Source organism: Hypomesus nipponensis, chromosome 14 (assembly GCF_054491055.1).
Source record: "Hypomesus nipponensis isolate SF chromosome 14, ASM5449105v1, whole genome shotgun sequence".
Classification (NCBI taxonomy): Eukaryota; Metazoa; Chordata; class Actinopteri; order Osmeriformes; family Osmeridae; genus Hypomesus; species Hypomesus nipponensis.
Window position 1 is genome coordinate 3036312 of NC_140374.1, and position 11303 is coordinate 3047614.

At 56.6% G+C, this 11303-nt stretch overlaps 1 protein-coding gene across 1 annotated transcript in view; it reads left to right on the forward strand.

Annotated features, from left to right (window-relative positions):
• The window catches only part of eea1 (early endosome antigen 1), a 16796-nt gene extending 5702 nt beyond the window's left edge, over positions 1 to 11094 (forward strand). Inside the window, exons 10-29 of the mRNA XM_084671933.1 lie at positions 943 to 1059; positions 2605 to 2943; positions 3258 to 3407; positions 3543 to 3662; positions 3886 to 4089; positions 4249 to 4449; positions 4565 to 4678; positions 4918 to 5073; positions 5194 to 5333; positions 5416 to 5746; positions 6032 to 6133; positions 6227 to 6421; positions 6537 to 6719; positions 6905 to 7090; positions 7354 to 7485; positions 7675 to 7860; positions 8073 to 8311; positions 8563 to 8683; positions 8814 to 8912; positions 9330 to 11094. Coding sequence (XP_084528059.1) covers positions 943 to 1059; positions 2605 to 2943; positions 3258 to 3407; positions 3543 to 3662; positions 3886 to 4089; positions 4249 to 4449; positions 4565 to 4678; positions 4918 to 5073; positions 5194 to 5333; positions 5416 to 5746; positions 6032 to 6133; positions 6227 to 6421; positions 6537 to 6719; positions 6905 to 7090; positions 7354 to 7485; positions 7675 to 7860; positions 8073 to 8311; positions 8563 to 8683; positions 8814 to 8912; positions 9330 to 9452 — 3438 coding nt within the window. The 3' untranslated portion in view covers positions 9453 to 11094. The remainder of the gene's footprint in view (positions 1 to 942; positions 1060 to 2604; positions 2944 to 3257; positions 3408 to 3542; positions 3663 to 3885; positions 4090 to 4248; positions 4450 to 4564; positions 4679 to 4917; positions 5074 to 5193; positions 5334 to 5415; positions 5747 to 6031; positions 6134 to 6226; positions 6422 to 6536; positions 6720 to 6904; positions 7091 to 7353; positions 7486 to 7674; positions 7861 to 8072; positions 8312 to 8562; positions 8684 to 8813; positions 8913 to 9329) is intronic.
• The last annotated feature ends 209 nt before the right edge of the window (positions 11095 to 11303 follow it).

Consider the following 11303-nt stretch of genomic DNA (forward strand, 5'->3'; position numbering starts at 1 on the left):
CTCCCTGCGTCCTTATCCCGTCGTTTGACCTCCGCACGCATTCCTCTGCGCCCGGAGCCAGACACACACACACGACCGTGATTTATTCACGGGGTTAAGATAAGGCTGTCCACTTCATAGACTTGGGGAGAGGCGAGGCCTGTAGCTAGCTGTAACAGGCTCACTACCTCTCTCTCAGTGCTAGTCTTCCTGCTATTCTCTCTCTCCTATTCCCCATCACTGAAGCTGATTACTTTTGAATATGTAAATGTTCTGGCCTGGGCACAGGCTGTCTTAATGACACAATAGCCCTCAGAAATCATTATCAAATGCACTCTTTGTCTCTGTAGCACTGACTGTCTGGGACACTAGTCTCTTGTTACAGCAGATCCTTCCATCCTGTAGCACTACATTACCCACAACCCAATGCTGCTGTTGTACAGAGCATTGCTATGGAGACCTTTACTTTACTCCTCCTGCTGAGGGGCTACCTGAGCAAGGTGCCGAGCATTCTCCCTAAATACATATCTGCCGATTTTAGGGGGGGGGGGAGGTAGGTAGCTGTCATGGTCTGGGTTCTCTGTGCCGTGTTTCTGCGAGTACTTATCTGTGTCCTGTGTCCCCCCCCCCCCATCTCCTCCACCCCCCCCCCCCCCCTTTATCTCCTTAACTCTTTATGGAAGATTCGTAAACTTGAGGTAACACACCCTTGTTTCAGTCAAAAACATCCCTTTTTTCTGTTCTGTTGCCCAGTGTGTGTGTGTGTGTGTGTGTGTGTGTGTGTGTGTGTGTGTGTGTGTGTGTGTGTGTGTGTGTGTGTGTGTGTGTGGCTGGACACCGGCGGTGAAACCTTGCTTGATTTCTTAGTTGTGCCTCCAGTGTGAGAGAGTGTTGTGTGCCTGCGGCCACTGTGTTTCACCTGCCGTTTCCAGAGATGTAACACCCCACCCTAATGTGTGTCAGACCACCGTCTCCCAGCTGAAGGCAGAGCTGAACAAGGGTCCCCAGGAGACGGCCGTCTACACCCAGCAGATCCACCAGCTCCAGAGCTCTCTCAACAACCTGCAGCAGCAGAGCCAGGTACACACACACACACACACACTCTCACACACACTCTCACACACAAAGGCATATCAAAAAACGAATAAACCACCACAAACGCTCTAGGTATTTGACAGCACTGCAGCACCAACATGCCTGTGCCAGTGCGCTGAAGCCGCTGTTATGTTAACAAGCCCTACCAAACACACGTTTGGTTTTAAACCTGCCCCCCCCCCGCTCCTCCCCCACACTCAAATATAAAGCCCTCCTGTCATCGACCTGGTGGGCCCAGTTCACTCGTTGACAAACCCCCCCAGGTCTATAATTAAACCAGCAGGGGGTGATCTCTGTGCTGTCACTGGACCTGAAAAACGACTACAGGTAAGCCTCTATGGGTAAGGGCTGCTGTGTACGTTGCCAGACAGGGATTATACCCCCTTTCGGGTCAGGCGTGTTGGTCGTGCCACCGGCACGGCTGCTCGTCAAACAGAAGTGGGCATCCGGAGGTCGTACCTTAGCCCTCCCACCTTCAGACAGTCGTCAGCCTGACCCGATTCCGGACAAGAAGGGTCAAACAGAGCCGAGAGAGGAACTTGGCATGTCGGGAATGAACGCGAGGGGAGAGGAGTATGGTGAGCCTTGAGGATTGAGACTGAGAGAAAGCGACAGAACAAGGCCAGGTAGACGAGCAGTGGTCAGAGGGAGAGGGGGAGAGGGGGAGTGAGCGAGAGAGGGGGAGTGAGCGAGAGAGGGGGAGTGAGCGAGAGAGGGGGAGTGAGCGAGAGAGGGGGAGTGAGCGAGAGAGGGGGAGTGAGCGAGAGAGGGGGAGTGAGCGAGAGAGGGGGAGTGAGCGAGAGAGGGGGAGTGAGCGAGAGAGGGGGAGTGAGCGAGAGAGGGGGAGTGAGCGAGAGAGGGGGAGTGAGCGAGAGAGGGGCATCGACAGGAGCAGCTGCTGTGAGTCGGACCAGAAGAGCAGGGTCTGTGAGGAGACGGCAGCGGCTCTGTCCCACTCTCTAGTTAGCAGATCTCCCGTTAACACCCCCCATGTTCTGCTGCTACCTGCTGTTCCATCACGGACATCCCCCCCACCCCTCTCCACCAGACCCAGACCTCATAAATGCCCCCCCCCACACACACACGCTCTGCACTTCAGCCTGGAGTTTACTGCTGAGGTTTTCCATGGGCTGACATATGAGCCTGGAGGCTGGAGCTGCAGGCAGGTCCCACCTGCTGCGCTGCCCCCGGCTAAGTGCTCGTCTCCGGGAAAGGAGATCCAGGCCGAGGGGGCGCCTGTGTTTACAGCAGAGCTGTTAACTGCTGCGGCTGTGGAGGGCCTTAGCTGTTAGGACGGCTGGGTTTCACCACTGCAATGTTCTTCCTTAAGCTCCTTATGTCCTTTCTGACCCCTACCTGCCCTCCTCTCCTTCCCTCCTCTCCCTCCTCTACGCCCCTCCCTCCCCTCCGACCCCTGTGTGTCCCTGACCCCTCACCCGTCATCAGAAGTGTGTTGGCTGAAGCTGTACTCTCTCCTCCTGTCTCACCTCCATACGCTCCTCTCCCCCTGACTCCCCCCCCCCCCTCCAGACCCTTTCCGAGAAGCTTCTCCGCCGGGAGAAGGAGAACCAGGAGCTGGAGGAGGGCCTGGCGGCCGAGCAGAGCGCCAAGAAGGCCAGCCAGGCCTCGCTGCGGCAGAGGGAGGCGGAGCTGCAGGAGGCGCAGGGGCGGGCGGCGGCGGGCGAGGCGGCGCTGCAGAGGGCCCAGGCGGAGCTGGGGGAGCGGGGCGAGGAGGCAGGGCGGCTGAGGAGGGAGCTGGGCGAGTTGGAGGCGAGGCACGGCGAGCTGAGGGCGGAGAGGAAGCTGCTGCTGCAGCAGCGGGAGGAGAAGGAGAGCCAGGGAGCTCAGCTGCAGGGCGAGGTCGCACAGGTGGGGGGACACGCACTCGCACGCATTCCCCCCCGGATGGATGTCTCATGGCGAGGGTCTTACTCTGCGCGTTTTCTGGAATGTTCCTCCTTTTTCTCCCTCCCTCCCTCCCTCCCTCCCTCCCTCCCTCCCTCCCTCCCTCCCTCCCTCCCTCCCTCCCTCCCTCCCTCCCTCCCTCCCTCCCTCCCTCCCTCCCTCCCTCCCTCCCTCCCTCCCTCCCTCCCTCCCTCCCTCCCTCCCTCCCTCCCTCCCTCCCTCCCTCCCTCCCTCCCCTCCCCTCCCCTCCCCTCCCCTCCCCTCCCTCCCTCCTGTAGCTCCACGCCAGGCTGCTGGAGGCGGAGCGTCAGCTGGGGGAGGCGGACGGCCGGCTGAAGGAGCAGAGGCAGCTCTCTGGGGAGAAGCTGAAGGACCGCGAGCAGCAAGTGGCCGAGCTGCAGCTCAAACTAGCCCGCTCAGAGGAACTGGTAGGAGCCCCTCCCTGGAGCCATGGGCCCTGGAGCCATGGGGTCGGGGGGAAGCATTTGCTTTCAAGAATGACTAGATGCCTGGTCGCTGAGTTTCCTCACGTGATGTTTGACACTGTGTGTCTATGTGTGTAGCTGAAGGAGAACACCAGTAAGAGCACAGACCTGCAGCACCAGCTGGAGAAGGTCAGGCAGCAAAACCAGGAAGTGCAGACACTCCAGCAGACGACCAATGGGAAGCTGCGAGAGGCCCAGGTACCCACGCCCATCTGAGAGCACTGCTCTGAAACAGGACCAGGTCCTGGGAGTGGAACATTCCAGTCCTCACTTTATGGAGCATATTGATCTCCTCCATCATTCATTTTAGTGAAGCTATGCTGTCTTATGTTTCCGTCGTGTAACTTTTGCGGAAGGACTTCTATCAGTCATGTCCTGTCCCATCTCCCTGCTGTGTGTGTGTGTGTGTGTGTGTGTGTAGAACGACCTGGAGCAGGTCCTGCGTCAGATCGGGGACAAGGACCAGAAGACCCAGAACCTGGAGTGTCTGCTGCAGAAGAGCAAGGAGAGCGTGGTGCAGCTGGAGGCCCAGAGGGAGGACCTGTGTGCCCAGATTCAGGCCGGCCAGGGGGAGACCGCCCTGCTGCACCAGCTGAAGGACAAGAACCACGGACTGCAGGAGCAGGCACGCACACACACACACACACACACACACACACACGCGACTGCGGCGACACTGTTAGTCACACCATAAGAGCATTAGCATCACGTTCACCAGATAGTCAGGCGTATGCTGGCGTATACCACAACGGGTCATTAAACTGATTTGATTGGTCGGTTCCAGGTGACCCAGTTGACGGACAAGCTGAAGAACCAATCGGAAAGCAACAAGCAGGCCCAGGACAACCTCCACAAGGAGGTGCAGGAGCAGAAGGGGCTGCTGCGGGCGTCCCAGGACCGGGCCCAGGCCCTGGACAGCGCCCTGGGGGAGGCCCAGGCCCAGCTGGCCCAGAGCAGGGAGAAGCTGGCCCAGCTGGACACACAGGTAGGAGGGGGGGGGACTCCTCCATGGGACATGACCTGAACACACATGACCTGAACACACACATGACCTGAACACACACGTCCTGGATACACGTTCAGCCTGTTGTTCCTGGCAGCTGAAGGCCAAGACGGAGATGCTGCTGTCCGCCGAAGCCGCCAAGACCGCCCAGCGTGCCGACCTCCAGAACCACCTGGAGACGGCCCAGCATGCACTGCAGGACAAGCAGCAGGTGAGCTGACGTGACGTCATGGCTGTGACGCGGCCAGGATTGGAGGTCAGGACTTGTGAAGTTTAAACATCCCACACCCCCCTCCTCCCCACCTCTTCTCTCCCTCTCTTCCCTCCCCCCACCTCTCTTCCCTCCCCCCTCCTCCCCACCTCTCCTCCCCCCTCCTCCCCATCTCTCCCTCTCTTCCTTCACCTCTCCTCCCCTCCTCTCCTCCCTCCTCTCCCCCCTCTCTCCTCCAGGAGCTGAGTAAGAGCCAGGGCCTGGTGGAGCAGCAGGGCAGGAGGCTGCAGGAGCGTCAGGAGCAGGCCGCCCAGCTGGAGGCCGCTCTGAAGGAGGCCAGGGAGCGGCTCCTGGCCTCGGAGCAGCGCGTGGAGCTGCTGGAGACCCAGACCAAGGTACGACAGACAGGAGAAGCCTCCTGAAGACCTGCTCTGGATCCACGTCTACTGGCTCACAGGACCTAAACCTGTGTGTGTGGTTGTGTGTGTGTGTGGTTGTGTGTGTGTGTGAGACAGAAAGCGGAAGCTCAGGTGATGGAGCTGCATGCGGGGAGGGAGAAGGCTCAGCAGAAGTTGGCCAAGATCCAGAAGGAGGCGTCAGAGGTCAGGGGGAAGGTGAAGGAGCTGAGCAGTCTGCTCGACACGGAGAAGGCGGGGTAAGGCACGCGCCACGCCAGAGGAAGGCGTCCCCCTCCCCAGAGTCAGTATTGACACTGTGTACGCGTGCGTGTGTCCCAGGGCCGCGGCACTGCAGGAGGAGCTGACCAGGAAGACTTCGTCCCTGGGAGAGAGCCGGCAGGAGCTGGAGCGCTGCGAGCAGGAGAAGGGCGCCCTGAAGGCCCAGCTGGAGCAGTTGGCCCAGGAGGGGCAGGCACGGCAGGCAGAGCTGGCCAGGACACTCCAGGCCTCGACCGCAGAGCTCCAGAGGAGCCAGAAGGAGATGGAGGTCCAGGGGAAAGAGCTGGCCCAGGCCAAGGACGGCGTGGCCAAGGCCTCCAAGGCCCTGAAGGACAACCAGAGCCTCCTGGAGAAGGAGAGGAGGAGCAACAAGGCTGCCCTGGAGGAGAAGGTCAGTGGAACTTTAGAGTGGGGTTTGGAAGAAGAAGATGATGTTATCTGAAGACGAAGAATGCAGGGGAGAGTGTTTGGGAGCTGGAATATAACCAGGTGTGCTCCGGCAATACCATTCTGTTGTCATCGTGTTATTGTTGAGTCATAGACATTTGGCAGGGGTCTGCAAATTCAAGGATTGAATTCCGGCATTGAATGATTTTCAATCATTCATTATTGAGGTTAGAAAAAGGATGTTAAGACTGCAGCGTGGCATCTGAAAGGTGTGCTCTCCCCCTGGCAGGACAAGGCCCATGAGCAGACCAGGCAGGAGATGCAGAAGACCCTGGAGGCGTCGTCCAGGCAGCTGACAGACCTCCGAGCCCAGCTGGAGAAGGCGAGCGAGGTCAACCCTCCAGAGCATCACCACACCTCCTCCCGATGCCTCCTTAACCACGTCACCAGACAGAACCCTGTGTGTTTGTGTGTGTGTGTGTAGGCAGAGGCAGGGCTGAGATCCCAGTTGGCCGGGGCGACAGAGCAGCACACCAGCGCCCAGCAGGCCCTGGCGGAGAGACAGAAGCAGACGCAGGAGTTGCAGGCCCGCCTGAAGACGGCCCAGGGAGCCCTCGCCCAGGAAAGGACCAAACTGGAGGGCCAAGTGACAGAGCTGCAGGGAGCCATGGCCAAGAAGGCAAGCACCCAAACCTGGACACACACCGGCTCACTCAGTCCCTCTCGTCACGTGTTCCTGTTCAAATCTGGTTGGGTTTCTCCGGGTTGTGTGTGTGTGTGTGTGTGCGCTCCAGATGGAGGAGGGCGCTCTGCTGAGAGAGCAGGTGTCTGGGCTGGGCCAGGAGCTGGGCTCTGAGAAGGCGAGGGTGGCGGAGCTGCAGCGAGCCCTGGAGCAGAGCCAGGAGAACCTGGCCTCGGTGCAGTCCCTCTGCTACGGCAAGGAGTCGGAGGCCTCCTCCCTGAGGCAGGACCTCCAGGTGGGTGTGTTGACGAGGGAGGGTTACCACGCGTCGGTTGCTACGACGCGTCATTACTAAGGGGGAGGGGGGGCATCGTTACTGAGTAGCAGAATACCATGTATATGAGACCACTGTAAGCCCTGGGTGTTTAACCTACCTGTGTGTGTGTGTTCACCCTGCTTATCCCCCCCCTCACCCTGCAGACTGGTGAGAAGAAGCTAGCCCAGTCCCTGGAGGAGTTGGCAGCTAACCGGACCCAGCTGAGCGGCCTGGAGGCCCAGGTCCAGGAGCTGAAGGAGAGCCGGTCGGCCCTGGACAAGGACCTGGGCCAGCGGGACGAGAGGCTGCAGCAGCAGGCCGACAGCCTCCTGGAGCTGCAGAAACTACAGGTCAGTCGTGCCCGCCAGCCTGAGAGGCGGAGAGTCCGGCGGTGTTAGCTCTGTTCTGGTGTTTGAGTTGGCTGTTGGTCTGTTGTTGTAGAAGCGACTTGTACAGTTGGCTATTAGTCAGGTTTGTTAGTGCAGTCATTAGAGTGAGCTAGTTCTCTTACACTCAGGTAGCTAACTGTACAAGCTAACTCCACTAGTTAACTTGGTTAACTGCACGGAACACTGATATGTTTGGTTTCTCTGTGTGTCTCCTCCACCCCCAGGATGAGACCCAGGAGCAGCTGAAGGGGGAGAGGGTGCGTGTGGAGGAGCTGAGCCAGGCCAGGAGCTCCCTGGAGAAGGATGCCAGCCGACTGACCTCTGAACTCAAGGCTTTGGGGGAGAGGAGTGAGAAGGTCAGTAGTCCCTTCTTCCTACCTCATTCCCTCTCTCTCCCCGTTATCGCCCTCTCCGCCTCAACCGTCCTTCCTTCATTCACTTTCTTTTCCTCACTTCACTCCTTTTGTATTCTCTCTCTCTCTCTCTCTCTCTCTCTGTCTCTCTCTCTCTCTCTCTCTCTCTCTGTTCCCCCCCCCTCCCTCCAGGAGTTGAGGGAGCTGCGGGAGGCCAAGAAGCTGCTGATCCAGCAGAAGCTGGAGGCTCAAGGCCAGGTGGAGGCAGCCCGGGCTGCCGTGGAGCAGGAGCAAAAGGACCACCAGGCCACCAGGGGCAGCGTCGAGCAGAGAGAGGAGCAGCTCCGCGCCCAGACCAGGGAGGCGCAGGCTCAACTGGTAAATTCCCCTCAGCGCCAAACTGTTGACCCACTCTGTGTTCCCTTTTTCGACGCCGCGTAAAAATAAACAAAGTATGCCGTCATCGCCGCTTCGTCACTTCCGATACTCAATGTAGGGTGTGCGATATTGCAACGAAAGGCCCGCGCGTCCCATCAAGATACCCTTGTTTGTTGGTTTAACCACTGACCTACCCCCACGCCCTCCGGCAGGCCTCGCAGCGGCAGGCGCAGGAGGAGCAGGCGCGACGCGGGGAGGAGGCGGAGGCCAAGCTGGGCCTGCAGGTGACTGCGCTGAACGAGAACGTGGCCACGCTGAAGAGGGAGTGGCAGGGCAGCCAGCGGCGGGTGGGCGAGCTGGAGAAGCAGACGGACGAGCTGAGGGGGGAGATCGCCGTGCTGGAGGCCACCGTGCAGAACAACCAGGACGAGAGGAGGGCCCTGCTGGAGCGGTGAGACGGGGAGCGTGTGTGTGTGTGTGTGTGTGTGTGTGTGGTCTGGTTTAACTACCGTTGTGGGGACCAAATGTCCTCGCAAGTATTCGTGAAACATGAAAACCTTGACCGTGACCCTTTCGCTGGCCCCCATAACTTCAAGTGTTTTTTAGTGTTAGGGTTGGAATTACATTAAAGTAAAGAAGTGAATGTCCGGGCCCCACTAGGATAGAAAAACAAACCTGTGTGTGTGTGTGTGTGTGTACCAGGTGTGTTAAAGGGGAAGGAGAAATGGAGAAGCTCCAGACCAAGGTGCTGGAGATGAGGAGGAAGCTGGATGATACGACAGCCGCCATGCAGGAACTGGGCAGGGAGAACCAGTCGCTGCAGGTCAGACCCGCCCCTCTCCACCACATCCCAGACATTTACATGACTAGCTGTTCATATTAATCACTGCTGAGAAGAGCTTCGAGGGTGGTGCCGGTCATGTGCCAGTAAACATCCTTCCTATTGGCTGCAGATAAAGCAGTCCCAGTCCCTAACCAGGAAGTGGGCGGAGGATCACGAGGTGCAGAATTGCATGGCTTGTGGGAAGGGCTTCTCAGTCACAGTCAGGAAGGTGAGTCTCCGACCTGCTCTGCTTAATGTGTTTATGGCCTCCAGGGGAGGAGAGGGTGCCATGTACTCTATCGGTGTTCATGACTTGTCACAATATCCAATTCAAATCATTGGCTGGTTAACAAGCTGAATCATGTTTCTAACAACTAGGGTTGGAGTGAAATACTACTTTATACTACTATAATCTTTCATGTAGCATTACACACATAGAAAGGACAGCTGAAAGACCTGCTAAGCGTGAAAGGGAGCTATTCGGACGCAGCCTAGATGTGCAGGAGCAAGTTCCCGGACCACGTCTGCACAGCTGACCATGTCTCTCTGTCTGTCTGTCTGTCTGTGTCTCTGTCTCTGTCTGTCTCTCTGTCTGTCTGTCTGTCTCTATCTATCTGTCTCTCTCTCTCTCCATCCCTCCTCTCAGCACCACTGCAGACATTGTGGGAACATCTTCTGTGGAGAGTGCTCAGGACGGAACGCCCTCACCCCCTCCTCCAAGAAGCCTGTGAGGGTGTGCGAGATCTGCTTTGAGGAACTCCAGGGATGATGCCTCACGCCATCTCACTGCCCCCTGTCCCCACCCCTCCCCTTCTTCCCCACGCTCCTGAACAGTCTGGTCACAGTGTTTCATCATTGTTCTATGTGCTGGCTGAGGGATAGTCTGGGAATGCCCCCCCCCCCTCCCCCCTCCCTCTCTCCCCACCTGGGGGCCTCCTTAGCTCACCCTGTGGGGTGGGGGTGGGGGTGTGGGTGAGGGTGGGGTACAGCCCAGCACAGAGGGACTCTCCAGGGCATTGGGGGTGAGAGGGTGTGTGAGTGGCTTGACAGCTGGTCAGCCATGCCAGGGGAGCCACAAAGAGGTGACATCCCTCCATTCACCTCTCCTGTTTCGGCATCTCGCTGTCTTGATTTGGTGTTGGCAGGGGGAGCAAGGCTGGGCAGGGGAGCAAGGCGAGCAAGACGTTAAGTGTATGTCAGGCAGAGAAGTTAGGGCAGGTTGAAGCAGGGGTCTGAAAGCAAAAAGCAGGTTTTCTGAAAGTCATTACGGATGTTGAGGTGATGTTCATCAAAGGAGGGGGAATTTAGTCCAGTTTATGACCAAAGAATGTATGCAAAGTCTGAGGGTGGAAACTAAACTGGAAACCTTCGTCCTATTTTTATTTTATTTTTATTGTTGGTAAATGCTTTTTATTTTTTAGATTATGATTTAAAGTTTCTACATTTGATCATGAGTTGTCAGATATGTGACAGGTATTTATTTTGAATTTTGTTTGCAGCGCAACTCATAGTTGTACAAAATGGAATGACTTTGTTTTTAAGTCACCGGTGTTCAGTGGGAATCCTGGAGCTTCTTCTTCATGTGTTGAGGAGGTGTGCGTCCACCTGTCTTCTTCATGTGTTGAGGTGGTGTGCGTCCACCTGTCTTCTTCATGTGTTGAGGAGGTGTGCGCCCACCTGTCTTCTTCGTGTGTTGAGGAGGTGTGCGTCCACCTGTCTTCTTCGTGTGTTGAGGAGGTGTGCGCCCACCTGTCTTCTTCATGTGTTGAGGAGGTGTGCGTCCACCTGTCTTCTTCATGTGTTGAGGAGGTGTGCGCCCACCTGTCTTCTTCGTGTGTTGAGGAGGTGTGCGCCCACCTGTCTTCTTCATGTGTTGAGGTGTGCGTCCACCTGTCTTCTTCATGTGTTGAGGAGGTGTGCGCCCACCTGTCTTCTTCGTGTGTTGAGGAGGTGTGCGCCCACCTGTCTTCTTCATGTGTTGAGGTGTGCGTCCACCTGTCTTCTTCGTGTGTTGAGGAGGTGTGCGTCCACCTGTGTCTGTGCAACATAGTGACCATGCCTGGAGCTGTCTGCACTCTGCTTCAAAGCAATAACTGTGTGTGTGTGTGTGTGTGTGTGTGTGTATATATATATATATATATATATATATATATATATATATATATATATATATATATATATATATATATATATATATATATATATATATATATATATATATATATATATATATATATATATATATATATATATATATATATATATGTATGTGTGTGTGTATGCACGTGTGAGAGAATGGCTTGTGTGTGTGCTGCTAAAACCTAGGCGATGGAGATGTCTGTTCTGATGCAGGGCAGTTGGGTTTAACTGTCTCCGACCTGTAAAATATATCACTGAGAACACTGTACAAATGAATTTCTCGTGACCTTGTACTACCTGCTGTCAAACTGTCAGCTTCAGAACAAACGAGGCGAACAAGAAGGGGATGAGATGTACTGTAGTTATGGCAACGCTGGCGCTAGTTTCAAGAGGGGGGGGGGGGGGGGGCGGGGCTGTGGCGTCTCTGCCAGTGTGCGCATCCAACAAACAGGCGGTCACAAACATAATTATGGGCTGCCAC